Genomic DNA, 22,542 nt, shown 5'->3' with positions numbered 1-22,542 from the left:
TTTTTGTTATTATCCTGCCAGTATATGTGAGAGAGCAGAAGGTACTGGTTTCTTTCTGTGGTGGTGGATACACTAATTTTAGGGCTTTCTTATGGAGTTTTTGGTTTAAAATTTTGTTAACTGTTTGTTCGTTATAGCCGTTTTTTACTGCTATTTGTTTAATTATGTTTAGTTCTATTTTATGGGTTATCCTCTAAGCCCATTGCTATCACATATATTTATGAACCAGCTTGAAACAACAATTTCTAAACATCCCGTATTTAAACAGTTCTTATATTGGTGGAGATACGTGGATGATAAAATCGACCTGTTTCGGTATTTCCGTAATAGGCATTTTCCTAACAAGTGCAGAAAGTCATTCTTTTCCGCACGCGACTGCAGTTTGCCGAACGATGCGAAGCGGGAGTTCGGCAAGCAGTCGAGTGAGGAAAAGAGACTTTCTGCAAAAGTTAGGAACAATATTTTTTTTAAGAGTCTTTAAAAAATTACCAAATCTTAATCAATTAATTTAATTAATATGAAAATACATACACAAATTAATTCTTTGACAAGGTTGTCAAAACCAAACTTTCAATATAATTAGTTAGCATGACGACGATCTTGGTTTCCATGACGATGATTCAAAACGACTGTTATTGTCTACCGATTTGACTTTCGAATATTTAGTCCTGTCGCCAGGGGGGATACAACGGCCTCCTTTATTCAGATGGACTTACCAAAGTTTTTTTTTATGTATTTTGGGGCGTAGAACACGAATTTTTGGGTAACAGTTGAGCCGGATGTCGATAAGATTGTTATAAACAAAGAAGTTGAAGAATTATATAACAGCGATTTCTTGCAAAACAAAACATTTTTTTGTATTTTTTGGGCCATTCTTTACTCTACCTACTCGTTTGATTTTAAATGAGAAATCATTGAAAACATCACTCAAGCACTATGTGCTTATAGCTTTGTTTAACAATAAGATAATAAATTTTTAGCAATGCAAATAATTAAAACCGATATAATTTGACTTGAACTTTCAAATGCGGTAAGCGGATTTGCTATTTTATTTTTTAATCAAAAGTTATTCGGATTCAAAAATTGGAATTTTTCGATTTTTTGAAAGTTTAACAGCGTTTATCTCGAAAACTATGCATCCTACATACAATTTGTAAAAACATTTGTAGGAACATTTTTTGGTTAAAATGGACCAAAAAATACAAAAAAATGTTTTGTTTTGCGAGAAATCACTGTTATGTAATTTCTCAACTTCTTTGTTTATAAAAATGTTATCGACATCCGCATCAACTGTTACCCAAAAAATTCATGTTCTACGGGTCAAAATACATAAAAAAAACTTGGGTAAGTCCATCTGAATACAGAAGGCCGTTGTACCCCCCTGGCGACAGGACAAATTATGTTAAAATAATTTTATTTCATTGAATTGTCTTTAAGCAACTCAGTTGAGTTTAGAAATAAAAGACAGACTTATAAGATAAGTTAAATCACGAGTGGTATTTTATTAGACTATTTCACGAACAAAGTGATAGGTCAAAAATTCAGTAGAATGAGAGGAAGGAATTTAATAATAATACATTTGATCTAGGTAACCCAAATCTACCCATTTTTTGAATAATTCAAAATTAGTCATAATCATGAAATATTTATTATAACTATAAATAATTTGTTATAATTATTTTTTACCTATAACAATAAATAATTTGTACACGAAAAAAATACATTATTCTCGACTATAATTATTATAATTTCATTAAAACAGGAACATAATAAGATATATTTGAAATAAATTAGTAAATAATATCTAAATATTAGTTTATTGCATGTATTATAATTACTTTAAGGCATATTGTTTTATTCGTTCTCTGGATTAACTCTTTATAGAAGTTAAGACTAATTTTAATAGTTTTATTTTAATTAAAATACAAATGTATTGTTACAAACTTATCCGTCATTCAAAAACCTAATAACATCTTATAAAAGTCAATAGTCAAAAGGAGCTCTTCTTCTTTTTTATAATCTTGTTTAAGGTAGGTAATACAACATCCCCCCTCAAGATGATACATCTTCAACATAACTACTGACTAATCTTCACGATAGCGTAAAGGTCTGACAACCGCTCTCCCAGAGCGCGTTGTATTCTTACTCTGCTCAATATTAAATGGTCCATCAGTTTTCGTTGGCGTTGGAAGTCGTACAGGCGTTTTGGGTTGAGTTGGGTGACTTTCCACTTCCTGACTACCTTTCTCAATGTTTGTTGGTCTTTGGGATGTTAGTTGTTGAGTAGTCGGTGTAGTTTCTGGAGTCGAATTTGTTTGTTGAATCCCTGGCAGTTGTTTCAATACTCCATCGGGGATACTGCTTAGATATGGAGCAGGGATCAGATGAAAACGGTTTCTCCTTATGGTGCTTATGGCGGTCTTAACTATGTATGATCTTGGATTAACTTCGTTAATGATTTCACCATGTCGTTTCAGGTCTGTGATCCATACAAAATCACCAATTTGAAGTCGACTCAAATTCTTCGGTCCATGTTTTCCATCATATAATTTTTTATATTTCGAGCGGTACTTCCTCTCCGCGCTTACTAGCTTTTTTGATGATGCTAATGCGATTGATGGTAGATTATCTCTCAATTTTCTTCCAAACATCATTTCGGATGGACTGAATCCGTTCTCTAGTGGTGTGTTTCGATAGGACAGAAGTGCTATTTCTATGTTGTTCTTATTCTTCTTTATTAAGGTTTTTGCGACTTTTACAGCAGCTTCTGCTGCGCCATTTGCTTGGTGGAATTGTGGGCTACTTCTCGATGTAGAGAACCCCCATTCTCTTGCGAACTGTTGGAACTCTGATGTTTCAACAGCATGAAATTGTGTTCCAATGTCGGAACAAACCAACTGTGGTATACCATATCTTGCAAATATTGTTTTACAGATGTCTATTACTTCCTGTGATCTCATGTTCTGAACAGGAAGTACTTCAAAAAATCTGGAGTAGTTATCAGTTACGACGATATACCATTTTCCTTCAGTTTTAAAAAGGTCCATTGATATCACTTGCCATGGATAATCTGGAAATTTAGCTGGCAATAAAGGTTCATGATGGTTTGTCGAGTTTTGAATACAGATAGGACAAGATCTTACTTTGGCTTCTATCTCTTGAGAAATTCCTGGCCACCACATCGTTCCCAGAGCACGACGACGAGTTTTAGTTATTCCAAAGTGGCCAGCGTGCAATTTTTCCAACATCATTGCCCTGAGCTCACATGGAATGATCATACGGTTTCCTCTAAGAAGGATACCATCCACAACTGATAGTTCATGACGTACTGGGTAGTATGGTTTAACATCACCTGATAATGCAGACTTGTGAGGCCAGTCTCCCATTATGTAGTTCTTCAGTTGATTACAGGTTTGATCATTGCTTTGTGAGTTAGCAACTCGTGTTACATTCTCGTCAGATGTGTGAATACCTGCAAGAGTGACTCCATGAATGAAGGCATCGATTTCTTCTTCTAATTCTTTGTCATCTTCTGAAGGTATGGGTTTACGAGATAAAGTATCTGCAATATATAAATTTTTCCCTGGGGTATATACAATAATGTAGTCATAACGCATCATGCGCATTCTAAACCTTTGAAGTCTTGGGGACAGATCATCGAGATGCTTAGTTTTAAATATTTGTATAAGTGGCTTGTGATCGGTCTCTATGGTATATTGTTTTCCTATCAGAAAACTCTTTAGTCGATCGCTTGCCCAGGTCAGAGCTAGTGCTTCTCTTTCTATGTTTGCATAATTTTGTTCAGCTGGAGTCAAAGTCCTCGAGATGTATGCTACAGGTTTCTTATGACCACCTTCAACTTGAAGTAATACAGCTCCCAGTCCTTTGGTAGGATCGTCACTGGATAGGATTGTACGTTTATTTGCATCATACATTGTTAAACAAGGTGCTGATATAAGCAATTCTTTTATTTTCTGGAACGCCTCTTTTTGTGCTGGGCCCCATAGAAATGCATTGCTTGGACTAACTAAACTTGTAATTGGTTGCATAATCTCACTCCTATTAGGGATAAATTTCGCTAGGAATGTTACAGTACCCATAAGGCGTTGAACTTTCTTGACATTTTTTGGTGCTTCCATGTCTACAATTGCTTTCACCTTGCCTGGATCTGGTGCTACCCCATCCTTCGACAACACAAATCCCAAGAAATCGATTTTCTGCTTACAGAATTCAGTTTTGCCCTTATTTAAGGTTATACGTGCTTTTTTGATTCTCTCGAGCACTTCTCTTAGGCGGTCATCGTGTTCCTCTTTTGTGTTTCCCCAAACCAGCACATCATCCATATGGACTAGAGTATTTTTTGCTCCTTCAAGGACTAGTGACATTCTTTTCTGGAATTCCTCTGGTGCCGATGTAATGCCGAAAGGTAATTTCTGTAGTCTCTTGATTCTTCGGCTAAATTAAGTTGCCAGAATCCATGATTTGCATCAAGTTTGCTAAAGTATTTAGCCCCTCTAATCTCTGCAAGTTGTAGCTCTACTACGGAAATTGGGTGAAACTGACGTTTGACACTTTTATTTAATCTTGACAGATCGACACAGATACGGACCCCTTTTCCTTCTTTCTTTATGTTTACTACCATTAGGGCACACCATTCGGTCGCATGATCTACAGGAACAATGACACCATTTCTCTGCATTTCTTCCAAAGCTTCCTTTACTTGGTCTCTCAATGGAACTTGAACAGTTCTTGGTACAGAAATAGCATATGGTTCAGCATTTTCCTTTATTTCAATTTTGTATTCACCCTCCATATTGCCTAGTCCTTGGAATAATGAGGAGTATTCTGCGGCCCAATTTGTCTCAGTGCTTATAGAATAAATTCTTTTTACTAAATATAAGCCTTGGCATGCTTTCCTACTCAACAATGGGACATCAATCTCTTCAGAGATAAATACATTTTCTGTAATTTCCCTATTTTTATATTTTAGTTTTAATTTTACTGTACCTAGTATTTTGAATCTTTCTTGCTTTTTTGCACTAAATACTTTATTCGAAGATTCATTTAGAGGTAGTTCATTTATTACATTACTCAGCACTTGGACAGGTACCATTGTTACATCAGCAGCAGTATCCAGTTTGAATGTGATAAGTTCAAGTATTCTCTCTTTGCAGCTTACTTGTAGTTTTTGTGTCCACACATTCCTGTCATCACTCGCTTTAATTTCATGTACATAAGAGTTTCGTCACTATCAGGCTCTGAATCTTGCTGAATGGCATGTACATTTTTGTTTTTGGACTTTTTATTTTTATAACACATCTTGCTGTAGTGTCCTTCATTTTTGCATGTACCACATTTAGCATTTTTTGCAGGACAGTTTGCTAATTTATCATGCCAATCATATCCACATCTAGGGCATTTTTTCGTTTTCTCACCTTTACTTGACTGTTGGCAATTTTGGGGCTTCTGCGATTTTTTGTAAGTTGATTGTTCTCTTATAGCAGAATCATTTGATTCATTTAGGTTTTGTTTTTGACGGATCAGCTCTTCATGTTGTCTTAGACAGGTTACAGCTTTTTCAAGAGTAAGTGCAGCATCAAGTTGCAGTTTGTCACTTATGCTTGTATCTCTCATTCCGATAATCAACACTAATAAAACCATATCATTATTTAAAGTCCCCCAATCGCATGTTTTTGATAGACTATGTAAGTCAGTAATAAATTTCTCTGCAGTATCACTCCCTTGCTTATGATTTAGGAATTTGGCCCTTTCATAGATAATATTTCTACGGGGTATAAAATAATCTTCAAATTGTTTTAATGTCTCATCATATGTAGTTGGAACTGGTGAAAATGATGAGAATATTTCTTCAGCTCTTACCCCCATATTATAAATTAACACATCAATTTGTTTTCCATCAGATGCTTTATCAAGGCCACACCCTCGTCTAAAACGTTGAAAACGGTTTTTCCATTGTGCCCAATCACTTGGATGGAAATTAAATGATTCGGGAGGTGATAAAGTGAGGTTTATCGACGGTGATTCTTGAACTGGAGAGTTATCAGGCATTTTTTTTTCAATTGATGCTTAACTGTGCTGTTTTCGTACTTTGTATTTTTGTACTAACCAACCTCTAAATTTTTCGAGTTTTCTCATCCGTATTTTTACAAATCAGCTGCCACCATCTTTTATTCGTTCTCTGGATTAACTCTTTATAGAAGTTAAGACTAATTTTAATAGTTTTATTTTAATTAAAATACAAATGTATTGCTACAAACTTATCCGTCATTCAAAAACCTAATAACATCTTATAAAAGTCAATAGTCAAAAGGAACTCTTCTTCTTTTTTTAATCTTGTTTAAGGTAGGTAATACAACACATATGAATATATCTAAATTAACACGCGTGCGGAAAAGTAAAAACCGCGTGCGGAAAGGTAACACGCGTGCGGAAAAGTAACACGCGTGCGGAAAAGTGAAACTTTCTAAACTAAAATGCGTGCGCGAAAGTAGACATTTTTTCACGCTTGTAGAAAAAATCTAATAAGTACTGCCAAATATCGAGGTCGACTGTTTTCTTTGGGCTACCTTTTATATTCGCGTCATTTATAGTAATGGCTATATTTATTATTAATAATTTTTTATTTCTCTTTAGAGACTATATACCTAAATGCTGAATTAATGCAGAAAATCCTGACAATCTTTTTTTTTTGTTTCAGAGTAACCATGGTGGCTGTGATAGCCATAATTCTGTATTTTGTTCTTGCCGCCAGTGGCAAGGATTCGAATATAGAAGAGGAAGAAGCAGCTGCTTATAATTTTATAAAAGTGACTAATAAAAAGATTCAGGAAAATCTGAATAAGGCAATGATAGCTGACTGGAATTATGCTTCTAACATTACGGATTATAATCTTGAAATTACTGTAAGTAATAATAAATTACTTATAAGTTGCTTATAAAATCTAGGTTTTTCCATATATAAATAATATCTCTTTTGTTAGTATACATTCATTCAAGCAATTCACTTCGCAATTCTAAAGGCCTTTATGGATTTGTTTGAAATTTTGACAGTAGCTCAAAAATGATGCAAATAACAAACCTGACTTGGTGCTAATGGTGAATGCCACCCTTTCTCGGGAATGGAAATTTAAAATTTCAAAATGACACCGGGAATCGATAAAAAAATTAATTTTATGAAGAAAATGTAGAATAAAATTTTTTACTTAATTTAATAATTTCCGAGTTATTCGCGATTGAAGGTTCCAAAAAAAAAACACGTTTTCAATAGTTTTTGGCGAATAACTCGAAAACTACGCATTTTTTGGAAAAAATCATTGTTTCATTAAAATTGAAGCTTATAAGCAAACAAGGAAATCAAAGGAAACAAAGGAGGTCTTAATTAAATTTTTTAGATAATATTAAGCAACTTATGAGTCATTGAAAACAAATTTTTTGTTTTTTGTAAATTTATGTAAAAATTTGAGCTCAAATAAGGGAAAAATGATTCATTTTTCATAGAAAATGTTAATAAATATTTTTAAAGTACTTTTTTAGACCTTTAAGATAAGCTTTCATCAAAGCCTCTAGCATGAAAATTGGGCAAGCTATGACGAAAATTAGTCAAATACCTCGAATTTATAAAAGAAAAAATGACGGTAAAATGTATGCCATGTGCGTCAAAATTAATATCAATCATAGCCCATATAAAATTAACTTTATTTGTGTTCCTACGATACGTTCCAAAAGTTTGAATTATGTAGGTAGAGTAATTACATTTTGAAAAAACTTGTTTTATTTTGTTTCGATTTTTCAAAAAATAGGTTCTTTAAAAATATCTCAAAAACTATTGGATTTATGAAGAAAAGTGTTCTGAGCAGAAATTTAGCTTTTTTTTTACTAAAAATTTTGCTTTTTTTATAACTCACGTATCTTATAAATTAAGCGAGATATAGGCGTTTAAGATATTGATTTCAATGCAAAAGGAGCGTCTTTTTAGCCATTTAACATTAAAATTCTCCGAACAAAAGGGTCTAAAAAGATTGTAACTCTCATGAACTTATAGGTTGTGAAATTGCCAACAAAATGATATGAAAGTGAATACAAAAAGCTTAAAGGGAAGCCGAGTTATTGTTAAAAAACCAAGTACATTTTTCTAGAGATAATGTTTGAAAATTACGAAGCGTCTAAATTTTGATGTTTTTGGAGTATTTATTCTTTCATACATGCAGTTCTGCTTGTATTTAGTGATGAGCGAGACTGATCTTAGTCTTGCGGTCTTGGTCTTGGTCTTGCAGCAAGACCAAGACCAAGACCAAGACCGTCTTTTGGTTTGCAAGATCAAGACCAAGACCAGGTGTTCAAGACCAAGACCAAGACCAAGACCGAACCTTGCAAAACTACGCAAGACCAAGACTAACCTGCAAGACTCTTGCACTTTTTTTGCGACATTTTTTTCTTATTATTTAACTTTATTTTTTAGTTCAATAATACCTATATACTTACATTGTAATAAACCTTAAACAATATCGAATTTTTAAAATACATAATATTTTAAGCTAAAAATCAACAATTTTGATATTTACTTTGATCGGTAGTAAAACAGATTAAGGGGGAATTCGTTTTAACATCCCTCTTCTAACTTTTCTAGCGTTATCTTATAATTTTACGACTGTAAGTACAGGGTATTTAACGTAAGCAAGCCACTCAAATAACAAAAAAAGCAATCGAACGTAAAAAAAGGGGCGCACAATCGAATTTAAAAAAAAAATACTCCATATTAGACTGTCGTATAAGAACACATTTTATGAAAAGAATACTGATGACGTCGTTTCTGTAGTACCCAAAAATGACATTTAAAAAACCGTATACGCTGTGAGCTCGTACGTAGAGGGGATATTTACAAATTCGCGAGCGCCAGTAGTGACAAGTCTGTAAACCTTTACCGGAAATTTGACATAAATGTCAAAGTGATTAATTTAAAATTAAAATTAAAAACATTAATTATAAAAAATATTAGTTGGTCAAAGCTGTGGTATATATTTTTACCTTAAATATACTTACGTTTTAAATACTGAATTTAAGTTTTTTTAATGTTCTATTAATCTATTAATCAATTAATCTTAGCGCCATCTACACGATAATTGTGAAAGTATCCGAAGTAAGAAATTCATATTTTGTCAATAGAACGTCAAAATGATTAGCAAAATCTTAAAAAAAAATCTATTACAATTTAATTACTTTTTTGCGTTGTAAATATTAAGCGATAACAATTAAATAATAAATTTAAAAATTACCGGTGAAAGTTGAATTAGTAGTCCGCTGGGAGCGACACCAGCGAAGCTCACAGTGTATATGTAGAAACAGAAATAAAATTTTTCCTATGACAGTTCAACAGTTTCCAGTATAATAGATTTTCCGCCATATTTGTTTCTAATTGGAACTTAAAAGCTAAAAGTAATGACATTTTTTTGAGTGATACTGGATTCTTCGGAAAATGATTTTCTCTAATTTTTCTATTTTCAGTTATTCTCTATTATAAACAGTTTCCGAGATATCGAGCTTTGTCACACTATACAGCCACCCTGTATATGCAGAATGTTTACTAAGTATGTGTACAAACTTTATAGGTTAAACGTTCATATAAACTGAAAATAATTTTTTTTAATGAGTGTTCACGTTCGATACATCATTTCAATAATAATTTTACATCTGGTTAAAATTGAAGGTTTTTTAATTTATTCTCCACATAAAAAACACAGTTTTGCTTTTTCCTTGTATATAAATATGTATAATTCAATAAAGCGCGTATTTCCTCCAAATAAAATAAAATATAACTCATAACTTTTTCTTTTTTCTTCTTTTTTTTTACTTTTTTTTTCTTTTATATCATATGCTATTGAATGTATAAAAAGCAGGTTGTGTCTCAACTCAACTTTAAATTGAAATTTGAAAATAAACCATTACATTTGAAACATTCATACTTTTTAATGAAATAATTAGGTGAATGTATAATGTTAAAATTGGTATCCGTTTGAAACTACATTCTACATTCTTGTAAAATTTTAAAGCAAAAAATATAGTTTCATTCTTCAAATCTTTATTTATTTCAATGTACATTTTATTCGAAATTGTTTGGTTCAAATTATTACTACCAAAAAAGCAAGACCAGCAAGACTTTTGCAGCAAGACCAAGACCAAGAACAAGACCGGCTAGTGCAAGACCAAGACCAAGACTGCCTTTTAGCTACAAGACCAAGACAAAGACCAAGCTTGCAAGAACAAGACCAAGACCAAGACTAGGCTGGTCTTGGTCTTGTTCTTGTTTTGCTCATCACTACTTTTATTTACATATCGAGCAACAAAACTCTCAATTTTGCTGATTGGGGATGGACAAAAGTAAATGGCACCTTGGTACCAAACTAAATGACGGATATTCCTGCACCAGAAGAACTACTTAAAATAATATTTTGCAATTACAAAAAAGGATGTGGCTCAACTTGTGGGTGAAGCAAACTTGGATTATATTGCAATCAATCTTGCGGTTCTTGCTCTGGTGATAGCTGCCAAAATAGTTCTCCTGTCGATCAAGAAGAAAAGGAAGTTGATGCAGAAGAAATAGACAAATTTGGAAGTTGAAATTAAATTATTGATATATACTTTAATAAAGAATGTGTGTGTACTTTGTACGCACGTAAGAAGTTATACTTCTACTATATGATTCCAACGAAATTAATATATGTACCTTAAACAGTTTATTTGTATTTTATTTAAATACTAAACTAATTTTAATACTTACTACTTTCCAAATATTTTTATTAAAACAATACCAAAAGTTAAAAAATAAAAGAATATAACACACACAAACACATTGAAAAAATGCACCAAAGAAATGATTTCTGAACAATAATAATTATTGTTGGCAAAAATTTTACCTAAATACGCATTTTCTGAAAAAAATTATATAACGAATATATTCACAATCATAAAATGTATAAAAAAAATAAAAAAATATGAACTTGCATTGCGATTCGAACCCGCGTGCTTAGACTTGAAATCCACTTACACACACCAGTCACCCGACTTGACCACTTACTCGTACTTGTCATGTGGGAAGGTAGGCTAACTGAACGTTTTACTGTTTGACAGTTCTGAATTTAATCAAAATAGTTTGATTTTTGTGTGTGTGTTCACAAAGGGAATTAAAATATTAAAATACAACAGAACATAGAGTAAGAAAACAATAGGTATACTAGATGAAGAGTAGTAGAAATTTTGTTGGTAATTAAATTATGTAAATCAAAGCATTACCTACTAATAGATATGTACATACATTTTCCAAATACGTAAGTCCCTATGTAATTTTTTATTACAATACTGAAACATTTACAATTAAGTACGTACCTATTGCTTTTACAACTATTTAAAAAGTTTATACTTTTGCTTGCCTGTGTCCTCACAACAATAAAAACTAATATCATTGTATTAGCATTGTATAACTAGACCATAGATAAACAGATAGACAGATAGACCGTAGATAAACAGATAGTCCGTAGATAAACAATGCTAATTTACAATGTTGTTTATCCATAACCTCCATATTGAACAATTATTGTCATGTCATTTGAACACCCAATCAGAGCAAAGGTATAATGCGTCTGCGCCGGGGAACAAGGTTTTTGATGAATTCGCGCATATTAAATTTTACTCCCATAGAGCCTAAAGAAGTAGGTATAACTTCAAAAATCATATTAACTTTATACTTAATTTAATGTTGTAAAATAAAAAATATTTTTCATTATCATCAAAATGTGAAGTTTAAAAAGTTTAATTTCCCTCAAACGAATATTTTTATGGGATACAAATTTTATAAATATATCATTATATCATAAGCAACAATTAATTTTCATATTTGTAACGAATTCCATTACTTCAAGCTTTCAAAAAGATGTTTCCTCCAATTTTTATGGTAAGGGGTAGTTTTTAGAGGTTGAATGAAATTGAAAACTTGTATGTATCAGGTTTTTATATTTAAATCATATATATTTTTTATTTAAGATCGAAAATAAAATGATTTCATAATCTTAGCCATTTTTTAAATAACTGTATAAGGGGTAGTTTTTAAGGGTAGTTACATATAAAATATCGAACTATTAGTTGCATTGTAAAAAAACAACAAAAATTTAACATGTTTAAACATACTGATGTCTATAACTGCTTCCATTTATTAACTTTTAATTTTTTCCCAAGTTTCATTCTTAAGGGTGGTTTTTGGTGGTTGCATTATTAAAAAAATTAAGTGTCAGATTTCTTGTACTTGAAGGAAACAAACTCCCCTAGTACGATCAAAAATAAAAAAAAAATTTCACGTTTCTTGACCATATTTTTTAAATAATCTTTGTAGGTGGGATTGATTTTAAGGGTTTTGAGCTGTAAAATATCAAAATATAAAAGTCATGATTCGAAACAAACAACATTTAACATATTTGAACATAATTATAGCCCATTACCGCTTTAATTCATAAGTTTTAAATTTATTGGAGTAAGGGAAAGTTTTCACCCCTTAAAAATAAAAAGCATTCTTTGTGACCAAGTCAAGTTTGAAGAGGAGGGTAAAATGAACTTAATTCCAAATTTTCAAGAAGATCAATAAAGGCAATTAGAATTGCGAGGTTTTTATCCATTTTAAGCTTTAATGATTGTACTATGTATATTGTCAAAATTATAGGCCTATAACACTGATCTCAAATATAGGCAAAATATTTGAAAAAATAATTAAAATAAGACTTACAAATTTTTTTAAAAAATTTAATATACTATCTGAATGTCAATATGGGTTTCAAGAGGGAAAATCAACGGAAGATGCAATCTGTACTCTAACAGCTAACATCTACAAAGCTCTTGATAATGCAAAACCATCTCTTTGTATATTTGTCGATTTAGCAAAGGCATTTGATACGGTTTCACATAAAATACTGCTGAATAAACTTCAAAAATATGGTATAAGAGGACTTGCATATAACATCCTAGAAAGTTATCTGCTAAATAGACAACAACATGTTTCTATAGATGGAGAAATCGGTAAAGGAAGAATTATATCTTACGGAGTACCACAGGGAACAGTCTTGGGGCCAATTCTCTTCAATATTTATATTAATGATCTATTTAGATTGAATATCACAGGTAAGATAATAAGTTTTGCAGATGACACAGCTATTTTCTATGATGCAAATACATGGAATAACTTAAAACAAAAAGCTGAAACAGATTTTGCTACAATTCAAAAGTGGTTTCAGTTTAATAAACTTACCTTAAATGTAGAAAAAACAAAATATATGCCATTTACATCATATGTTAATAACCTTCCAAATCTTGGCCCGTTAAAAATTGATGCAAAAAATGAAATTCCACATACACACGAAATTAAATATCTAGGTATAATAATTGATAAGCATTTACGATGGAACAGCCAAGCAAATAATATAGTAAATAAACTAAGAGGACTCTTATCAAGATTTAAATTTTTAAAACAATTTTTAGGAATAACTCATTTACGAATTATTTATTATGCACTTATACAATCTCAACTCACATATGGTCTTTTAGGATGGGGTGGAATACGCAATAATTATTTACATTCTATAAATATTATTCAGAAATGGATAATTAGAATTATATACGGAAAAAATTTAAGATATTCTAGTGAGCTGTTATATAACGAAAGTAAATTTTTAACCGTACGTAAATTATTCTGCTATAAAGCCCTTATACATATACATGAAAAAAAGATAATAGGGAGTTTTTGTTGCTACGTAACGTACGCATCTCCGTATACGTAAAGCAACTAACGTGTCGTAGAGGATGAATGTTAAAATAGGTAGTTTTTGTAACTGCCTTAACGTAACGTAAAGCAAATCGTAAAGTCACTTTTAAATTCCGTTGACATTCAAAAAAATAAAACAATGTTCACACAATATACAATTAATATACTAATGTAAAAAAAGATAAATGAATGATGAAATTGTATGGTTTTAATTGCTTCTATTTAAATATAAAAATATTATTTTTCCTTAGGTTAAATTTTTTTTATTTTTGTTTATACCTACTTTTTAGTTGTAAATTATTATCCTACATCAGAATTCCAGTATACCTACATCAGAATTCCAGTAGGTATAATGTAAATAGTGTGGTAATATTTATTTGAAAATTTTACTGAAACTAGGTCATTTGTTTATCTAGTTATTAATTGTGGTGATCACTGTGCGTATTTCTTAAATTAATACAAGATTTGTTTGTTTTGCTTTATTAATAGACAACTTAAAAACAATAAAATTTTAAATCTATTATGAAGTTCCAATTTCCAATTACAAACAGAATAATTTTACTCAAATAGACTAAACCAATAACCAATATAACCTTAAAATGTTTATAAACGGTTAGTACGCTGATGAAATGTTCATTTGGTAGGTAATCGGGCAAGATCCTCGTGTGCATTCGGTGACTTTCGGCTCGATAGGGATGCGTATGAACCTAACGTACCAGCCCGTAACCTTAGGTAATACGTATCGCGATACGGGAGTTCAACCATTAATGCGCAAGCGTATGTGTCAAAAAGATGCGTTACGTTTACGTATTTGTGTGCACAAAAACTCCCTAATATTAAATTTTAACAATCATGCCCATCAAACTAGATATATAAAACATAATGCAATTCTACCAAAATGTAATAAATCCATCCTCCAAAGATATGTTGGTTACATAGGGCCCAAATTGTACAATTTACTACCGGATAATTTAAAACAATTTAAAAATTATAAAAAACATAGGTATAAATATGAAATTAAACAATGGATTGGGAGCAAATCAACAAAATTTTGCGAAGAACTTATTAATGGACAATTCTAATAAATAAACTTAAGTATGAAATAAATATCGAAAATAAAGTTTACATCTATAGAGATTTTTATTATCAACTGCAACATTCCTTGAATTGATGGACACACTTATATCACAAATTACATATAGTAAAATTAGTATATTTTTATTTTTTTCTTATTTAATGTTAGAGTTTTTAGTATTTTTATAAATTCTCATATAACTGTATACATTTATACAATTGTTAAATATTTTTTGTTTTTGTTTATATTGTAAGTTAATATATTATATTTTTAAGTCTCACGCACGAGGGGTGCTACTTTTGTATGTATATTAATAATATATATACAAGGTAGCTCAACTTCAGTGAGTTATTTATGTTTATTTAGGTAGTACTCATTATGCTTTTTATTTTTTAAAAATCTTTATTGTTATTCCTAAATAAATATTATTAAATTATTATTATTATATATTATAATAACCAATTTTTTAGTAAAATCCACTGTTTTTTAGTTAAATGTAACTGCGGAAGTCGCCCAACAAGGTAAAGAAATCTGGAAGCAAGTGAAGCAGTTCGATTGGAAACGCTTCTCTTCTACCGATCTGAGGAGGCAGTTTAAGTCCTACTCACTTCTTGGACGCGCAGCCTTACCAGAAGCAGAACTCAAGGCTTTGAACAAACATATTAGTGACATGGAATCTGTGTACTCCAAGGCAAAAATTTGTGATTATAACAACAAAACCAACTGCGATCTAGCTTTAGAACCTGGTAAGAATTAGTTATTCTGAAATTTCTCTACCAATATGTTCTTTTTCTTCTAATGCCCACTCCACTAATGAAGGTTGCAGGACCCCTTTTCCTTCGATAATACCCTTCATAATCAGTTGCAACCACCCTCACTTATCATTTCTAATTATGTGCCCCAAATATGCTGTCTTTCGCCTTTTAATAGTGGTCAAAATTCTCTGTCTCTTCCCAACACCATTTCGTTCGTAATATGATCGGGCCATGGTATTTTCAAAATTCTTCCAAAAAGCCACATCTCAAAAGCTTCCAGCTTTCTCATTAACTTAACATTAATAGTTCAGTATTTACAATTTGCTTCAACCACAAAGGGTTATTAGCAATGAACTGTATTGACATCAAATTACAAAGTTTTACAAAGTATTAAGTTTGGTTAATTAGTCCTATAGTACGTAAAAAATTGAGAGTCTTGAATGAATTATTTTCACTTAAACAATCTTTAAATGTATTTGGTAACTGTTGATGTTGTCGTTCTATAACGTAGAGGGGGCAGTCTATTATTATATGTTGCACTGTTAGTTCACTATCACACACATAACACATTGGAGGGGCTTCTTTCTTTAATATAAAGTCGTGGGTGATCTTCGTATGACCAAGTCGCAATCTGGACATGAGCACTTGGTCTCTTCTCTTAGTAGGATGTTTCGACGGCAATACACAGGGCCGTCTTAACCCGGGGGTGCAAGGGGTGCGAGGCACCCGGGCGCCAAGTCCAAGGGGCGCAAGCCGAACATTTGCTAAGCTCAAAATTGCGCTGTTTGTCCTTAAAAAACCTAAAAATAACAAAAACATACAAGTGCGCTTCCGACATTTTTTACAAAGGCTATTTATTAATCTTACTACACCTACAATACGTAAATGTAATACGAAACGATTCTGCTGATAAAAGTATAATTGCCGTTGGGGGGCTATGTATGTATCCCACTTTTAGCGACGCCTTTTATAATAGGAAAATATAAATGCTGATTTTCTAAAACCTAATTTTCTTCATTGCGTTTGCGACAAGAAAGACGTTTATTTTACGTTTTTAGAAAGACATGAGAGAAGGGTAGCCACTTAATTTCTGTAAAAAAAATATGTACCTAGATCTAAAAAAAGACTTGCTAGAAAGTCATACAGTAGACTCTGTCAATTCAGCAGCAGTTGAACGCGAAAGAAAAAGGTGGACGGCGGTTTTAGAAAGAATTATCGAAATAATATCATTTTTAGCATGACAAAATTTACCATTAAGAGGAACCAGTCAAAGGTTGCATGAATAGGATAACTTTTTAAAATTAATAGAATGTATTTCCAATTTTGATAATACGCCATCAGAACACATTAAACGAATTGTTGTCTAATCTCCCTTTTTTCTGGAAATCTAATGAACTTTCTTATTTTAAATGGAACAACCTGTATATTTTTTGCGTTTTGAAGTCCTTAAGAAATACTGATTATTTTTTATGTTATATTCCTTATACCTAAATGCCATCATTTCGGAGTTATTGCGACATTTATTAAAAAAAAATTTAAAGTAATTATAGACATCAATTTTTTTGGCCCGGTTAGACATTTTCTAGGTTCTTTGGATCATTGGGAATAAAAAAAGGTTTTTTGTAATTTTTCTCTAAAGTTAATCGTTTCCGAGTTATAAACAATTTAAAACTGAAAAAAAAAATGAAAAATGGCGATTTTAAAGGTTCAAAAACACAAGTAAAAAGAATAATTTTTAAAATTACGAAGTACCAAAATTCAAGTTCAAACCTTCTTCTATCAGCTCCTTATAAGAATTGATGGCACGTTTTATTATAAAACATTGTTTTTTATTGTTAATGAAACTCATAAGAGAGGACGGGCGATCGGGCTGCATTAACAACTAAAAAACAATATTTTAGAATGAAATAAGACCAAATCACTTATCGGTAGCTGATAAAATAAGGTTTGAGTTTGAATTTAGGCACTTTGTAGTTTCAAAAATAATATTTTTTACTTAAGTTTTTGAACCTAGAAAATCAGCTATTTTCGATTTTTTTCAGTTTTAAATTGTTTATAACTCGGAAACGATTAGCTTTAGAGAAAAATTATAAAAGACCTTTTTTATTCCCAATGATCCAAAAAACCTAAAAAAATGGCTAACCGGGCCGAAAAAATTGATTTTAAAATTTTCTTTAAAATTGTTTTTAATAAATGTCATAATAACTCCGAAATTGTGGCATTTAGGTATAGGGAACATAACATGAAAAATAATCAGTATTTCTTAGATACTTAAAAACGCAAAAATATATAGATCTATTTAAAATAAGAAAGTTCATTAGATTTCCAGAGAAACGGAAGATTTGACAACAATGTAATTACCACTATAATATCGGCCGCATTAGAAGACCCTGGCTCACAAAAAGCTATAAAAATCGTTTTAGCGGTTTCCGAGAAATTACTTCTCTCGGTTTCCATACTCTCTCGCTACCCTGTATAATCTTCTGACAAAAGGGGGCGCAAAGATGAGTCTTGCACCCCGGCGCCGTGTATGATTAAGACGGCCCTGGCAATACACTTTGTTTGATTGTTCTTAATGCAGAGTTTGATTTGTTCCAATTTGTTTGCCATTTTGTCATGATCTTGTTTCTTGATGTGTGTCACATTTCTTGAATGCAGATAGGTTTGTATTACAATCAGGGAGAGCAATTGTCCATGGTAGCATGCTTTGACTGACTTTAAAAATATTGTAAGTGGATGGAATAATTGTGTCTAAGCTTTGTAACGTTGCGCTCACTCGATGATAAAACGGAGGATCCAATCTTTTCCCCCTATTAAATGTCGATGGAAATCTATCTGTAAATGTGTTTTTATAAACAAGTAGCTGTGGGTTAGTTGATACTTTTGAGGCATACATGAGGCTAAGTTATTCTCTCCTGAGTTGAAGGGATGGTTCACCTGATTCAAAATACATACTCTCAACTGATCTTGTGTAGTGTGCTCCCAGTGCAATTCTAATTGATGAATTATGAACTGTGTCTAGCACTTTCAATAGTGAACCTTTTGCTGAGTTGTAGGCAACAGCAGCATAATCTAGTTTTGAACGGATTAGGGTTTTGTATACAGTCATAAGAGTTTGGAAATCTGCATCCCATTGTTTATGAGATATAATTTTCATTAAGTTAAGGCCGTTTTGAACTGAGAGACGAAGAAAGTGGATGTGGTCTTGCCACGATAGTCGGCTATCTAGTTTTACTCCCAAGAAGTTAATCGATTCTGAATACTTTATTGGTATATTTTTTAGGTAGAGTTTCGGTGGATTTATGTATTTCTTTGGAGTTTTACTGAAAATCATTGCTTTCGTTTTAGTAGGTGAAAATTCTAGGCCAGTAGTATTAGACCAGTTCTCTAATTTGTAAATGGCTTGCTGTAAATGGGTCGTAATTGTTGATATATTTTTACCACGACAGAATATAACAAGATCATCAGCAGATAGACGGGCTTTGACTAATGGGCTAAGTGACTTAGCGATGTCATTGATGGCAATAAGGAAAAGTACAACACTAAGAGTAGACCCTTGAGGAATACCGTTTAATTGGATTTTGGAGTCTGAAAGAAAGTTGTCTATTCGAACTTTGAAGTTTCGCCTATTAAAAAAATTATTAATAAATTTGATAAAATTTCCTTTAATCGACCAACTTGACAGAATTCTTATGATATCTGATCTCCAAATTGTATCATATGCACGTGTTATGTATATCAAAAAATACAGCCAAACATACTTGACCACATCCAAATGACTCATGAATTACGGATTCAATATCCACTATGTTGTCTAATGTAGACCTGGACTTTCTAAATCCACTTTGTATAGGGCTAAGTAGCTGTCGATCTTCTAGGTACCACGTTAGTCCGTTGCTTACCATTTTTTCAAGTACTTTACACATAGTAGAAGTTAGAGAGATTGGTCGGTAAGACTCTGGGTCCGATTTATTTTTGCCCTGTTTAAAAACTGGTACAATAATGGAATCGTACCAATCAATTGGGAAAACATTATTTGTCCAAATGAAATTATAGAGAGCCAAAAGATATTGTTTGCCTTCCGTTGGCATAGCTTTTAAAAATGTCGTAGGTATGTTGTCAGGCCCTGGGCTAGTGTCTTTAACTTTGTTTAACGTTTCTAACAGTTCGTCCATCGTAAATGTAACATTTAGAGGTAAATTATTGTGATCATCAAGATTTATACAGGCATTATTAACTTCATTTTTATGGACTAGGAAACTTGTAGAGAGATTTTCGTCACTGCTATGTTGTTCGTATACGTTTGCTAGTACGGAGGCTATTTCTTGCTTAGTTGAATAAATATGGTTATCGTGTTCTAGGTAATGAATGGTGTTAAATGATTTTTCCCGTACATTCTGCTTATCATTTGCCAAACCTCAGAAGTCGAGGTAGGTGAATTTAAAGATGATACATATTTTTTCCAGGCTTCTCTCTTACTCTTCTTTAAGGTGTATCTACAGTACGCCCTTAATCTTTTGAATTCTAGCTGGCTATTTAAAGTTGGGTGCCTTCTAAATTTATAAAATGCCTTTTTTGACTCTTTAATTGCTGCCTCGCAATGAGAATTCCACCACGGGACTGGGGCACGTTTTTTTGGAAATTTTGAATAACCTACGGACTCGTGAGCTATTGACGTTAAAAACTGTACGAAATGGAGTACTTTGGAGTTGATATCAATATCTGTATCGAAGGGCTGAACCAACTGAGAAATTGTTTGTGAAATTAAAGAGGAATAAAGAGACCAATCTGCATTTTTCAAACACCATTTATTGGACGGAACTGACGAGGAGATATGGTTATTGTTCATAATTAGGATAGGAAAATGATCGCTTCCATGCAAATGAGATGTCACATCCCACGACAGAGTTGGTTGTAAGACAGGGTCACAAAGGGATAAATCTATTGGTGACCTATTTCCGGTGGAAATATTGAACCTTGTGATTCTTCCATCGTTAAGGATATTCATATTAGAATCGGTAACAATTTGTTCGATTTTACGTCCCAAGGAATCTGTTTTTTGCCTCCCCAAAGTATATTGTGAGCATTAAAATCACCTAATATAATACGCGGTTCTGGAATTTGATTGAAGAGTTCAGTCATTTCATTTATGGATGGGTCTTAGTCCGGAGGAAAATAAATATTACATATATTAACTTTGTGGGGGCCTTTTATAGATACTGCTGTTGCCTCCAACTCAGTTCTTAAACGTATTACTTCGGTATTAAATGAGTTATGGACATATATTACTACTCCCCCACTAGCATGGCTAGCAGTTATTCTGTTCTTATAATACGGAGTATAGTTCCTTAAATTATGAGAGTTATCTTCTTTGAAGTGGGTCTTGTAGGCATATTACAGATGGTTTAAATTTAGCTATAATTAATTTAAGTTTTTCTAAATGGGTGTAATACCCATTTAGGTTCCATTGCAGTATACAGTTGAATGTTGTTGTATTAAATTTCAGCAGAGGCGTCGCTGCTGTATTCACTGTGATCAGTATAGAAAGCGGATAATAATAGCTGTTTATTAATTTTAGTTTTTAATCTTGTACAGCGACTTTTCAGATACTTGGGAGTTAATGCTGGATGGATTTTAGTTAAAAAATTGAGTAGTCCTTCGATATCTTCTGTATACGTTTTAGCAATGCTGAGAGGATCAGCAGAGCCGTGTGCGTTTTCGAAGAAATCAATTAATTCTTCCTGGGTTAGATATCCGTTATCAGAATTATCTTGGAAAAAAGAACTAGTGCATTTAGTAAGATCTTCTGCTAAATTCCTATTATCTTCAGGAACAGTTTTTGCTTTCTTAGATTTACGGAGAGGTTCTTTAAATGGATTCTGGTCTACTGATGTTGGAGGAGACGTTATTTCTGATACCGTTCGTTTAGACGATTGAGTGTCAGAGGATGTAGGAAGTTGATTTTGGCTGTGAATATTCATTTCAACGTTATCTGGCTGGAGAGGTGTTTGAATGGGATTTGAATCTAATAGAGAAGTATTGGCTGTTTCTGTTGATTGTGGACTGGTAGATTGTGGTGAAGATTGTGAAGGATGGATAGTTGGCTGAGCATCTCTTAGGTTGGGGTGGCAATTTTGGATATAATTTGGTTGAGAAGTAGGTGATAAGTTTTCGATAGATGTTTGAGTGTTCGTATTTCTTGTGCATTGAGAGGCTAGATGACCTTGTTGTTTGCAAATGAAGCATGATTGTTTTTCAAGTGAAAAATAGATTCGATAATTGATTTGTCCATAGTTAATTAATATAGACTCAGGAATATTTTCCAGATTTTTAGGTGCAATGTAAGTATATCGTCGGAAACTCAAGATATGCTTACATAAAGAGTTGTTCCTATTCTTAGAAAATCCAATGGAGTTATTTGATGAATTCCAATATTTTGTAGTTCAGTCTCTATAATACTGTGAGGTATTGATGGGGGGATATTAGAAATTATGAGTTTTTCGCTTGGTGTGATTAATTTCCTGGCTTGGATACGTTCCTGATTGATAACTATGGTTCCATTATCTCTTATCATTTACAATCCTGGAAATATCGAGAATTTTATTGGGATCGACCTTAGTTGTTATGGCATTTAAATAATCTTCAATTTTGGTATTTGGAAGTGAATTGAACAAAATGGCTTGGTTTTTGCTTGGAAATTTTTTGTTAGGTTGAGTCAGAGCGGTTGAATATAATTTTGATTGATTGGATCGATTAATAACATCTTGAGAATTTTGAAGTTCAGAAGTTCTCTTCTCTGAAATTTCCTGCATATTGAGCCTATGTTGCCTGATTACGGCCCTGGTACTTGGACAGGTTCATTAGTAATTAAGCTACTTAATTACCTCGCTACT

At 32.3% G+C, this 22,542-nt stretch overlaps 1 protein-coding gene across 1 annotated transcript in view; it reads left to right on the top strand.

The window, feature by feature from the left end:
• LOC126893467 (angiotensin-converting enzyme-like) overlaps window positions 1-22,542 on the top strand; it is a 245,854-nt gene that overhangs the window by 72,573 nt on the left and 150,739 nt on the right. The window contains exons 11-12 of the mRNA XM_050663701.1: window positions 6,719-6,923; window positions 15,385-15,640. Of these exons, the coding sequence (XP_050519658.1) occupies window positions 6,719-6,923; window positions 15,385-15,640 (461 nt within the window). The remainder of the gene's footprint in view (window positions 1-6,718; window positions 6,924-15,384; window positions 15,641-22,542) is intronic.

Source organism: Diabrotica virgifera, chromosome 1, assembly GCF_917563875.1.
Source record: "Diabrotica virgifera virgifera chromosome 1, PGI_DIABVI_V3a".
Classification (NCBI taxonomy): Eukaryota; Metazoa; Arthropoda; class Insecta; order Coleoptera; family Chrysomelidae; genus Diabrotica; species Diabrotica virgifera.
This window is presented reverse-complemented; position numbering and strand designations above follow the sequence as displayed.